At 48.9% G+C, this 1,902-nt stretch overlaps 1 protein-coding gene across 1 annotated transcript; it reads right to left on the bottom strand.

Annotated features, from left to right (window-relative positions):
- Positions 1-1,022: 1,022 nt before the first annotated feature.
- Positions 1,023-1,720, bottom strand: Pmar_PMAR008642 (hypothetical protein; the record flags this gene model as incomplete). The annotated part of the gene is made up of 5 exons (XM_002786853.1): positions 1,023-1,068; positions 1,118-1,203; positions 1,368-1,429; positions 1,484-1,619; positions 1,670-1,720. The coding sequence occupies 5 exons, from the start codon at positions 1,718-1,720 to the stop codon at positions 1,023-1,025; spliced, it is 381 nt and encodes a 126-aa protein (XP_002786899.1).
- Between the last annotated feature and the right edge of the window lie 182 nt (positions 1,721-1,902).

Raw genomic sequence — 1,902 nt, 5'->3', positions numbered from 1 at the left:
AACCCGTGGCGCTTCTAAACTTCATCTCCTATATACAACATCCTAGTTATAACACGGTGTTATTAACACCAGGTCAACCACGAAGGTCAATAAACTAGGGTGTTGTGAAACCACTCAAATGGAGATAATCTAGAAGCCCTCCATAAAAGTTAGAGAGAAAAAAGAAAAAAATAAAACATTATAGTTGAGTTTCCAGGAACAGCACGAGGAGGTCTCTGAGCTCGTTCCCATCTAACAGTAAGTCTCAATACATTCGTCCTTGAACTAGCCCCATAAATGGACCTTCATGGAACCAATCAGCTATCATACTTCTGTTTCTAGGGGAGGCGATATGCATGGTAGGTTAGTTCATATTCGGGCTCATCTGAAAACTCACAAGCCTATGCCTATCGAACAATTGCCAGAGAAGAGGGAAGAACAACTGTGAACTACTCGAGGCTGAAGAGTGACAGAGCCTGCGGTGTCTCAGGCAGCTAGGATAGGCACGTCGTAGTGGTAGTTTCACCAGAGTTAGCAAGAATCTTGGAATCCGATGAGGTCTCTGAGTTCTGTACAGTTCGAGAACATTTCCTGCTATAACAGCGCCGCGTTCGTCAGTGGATGGGACGGGATTTTCCCGTTAACCCTGCAAGTAGGTCATGGCTCACACTGGAAACGCATTAAGGCAAAGTTTACAATGGGAAAGGGTTTATCGTGGTGTGACACCACTGGCGTCTGTCGGAATGATATGTAGCTGTTCGTCCCTTCTGGGTCAATGCACTGGTCCTTCCCATGCCAGCCTGATGACAGCTTCTCGGGAGTGTTGCAGGTGCGTACCAAGCTGGTGATGGAAGAGGGTGGCTCCGTTCCCTGCCAATTTAAAGGTGTCTCTCTTCATACTCGACATCTGGAGTAGCCATGATCTGTTGACGGCTGATGGTGGCACCACCAATGTCAGCGCAACTCGATGAACTCGACGCGTTTTGCACAGGTGGGAATGAAACGTTACTGCCCAGTTCGACAGGAAATGTGATGGTACGGAATCATTTAATCTCGAAGAGACGTCTCTTCTTCATCGCAGAGACGGTCCTGAAAACGATCGGTGCCTTCTGGTCCATGCGGCCATGGATACTATTACTCCTGATCCTGAGTGTTCCTCTTCTGCTCCTCTATGAACTCGGCTCTCTTCCTCTCTCTATGCTGGAATCGATAGAAGTCCATTACCTGGCAACGGCCAAAATGTACCGAATTCTTCCTTCTCCACTGAAACTTGCGTCCAAGACACAGTGTAAGACTCCCAACATCTCGCAGAAATATTTCGCATAGAAAATCAAACCAAATCTTGTCCGCGATAAATAACTACTCCAGTTCGTGATTCTCAAACTCACCTGCATTTTCTTCGCCCTCTTCTTCTCCAGTTTTCGCTGCTGACTCGCTCCATGCCCGATACCTGAGCACATATGAAATCGGGGATCAATAGATCCCAAGGGAAGGGACGCAGCACCTCCGAAAAGCTCGCCGTAGTCCACGGCTGTTGTTGCTGCAGTTGGGACTCTGTAGCCCTTAACCGCAAGGCCGTCTGCAGAGCGGGTGACACCAGTACCACGAACCACCGTGAAGCCGTCCTCGTCGACTTCGGGCTGCAACAGGAACATAGATGGGTCATCATACCTAACAGACGGGATGTTACCTCTTGCTGCCTACGTTTCTCGGCAGCCTCCTCGTCCTCGTGCTCAGCCATGGCAACATCAACATGTCGCTGTAGAGTGAGGGGATCACAGTACCTTGGAGTCTGTGTAATACTAGAGCATCGCATCCTATACCCTACACAACTGGAGTGCCGTGTACAGTAGTCTTAGTAGTCGAAACTTGACTGGGAGCGGGCAACGCACTTTTCTCCGCTGTCTTCAGCACACTCTTAGC

This window comes from Perkinsus marinus, assembly GCF_000006405.1.
Source record: "Perkinsus marinus ATCC 50983 genomic scaffold scf_1104296930556, whole genome shotgun sequence".
NCBI classification, from domain to species: domain Eukaryota; phylum Perkinsozoa; order Perkinsida; family Perkinsidae; genus Perkinsus; species Perkinsus marinus.
This window is presented reverse-complemented; position numbering and strand designations above follow the sequence as displayed.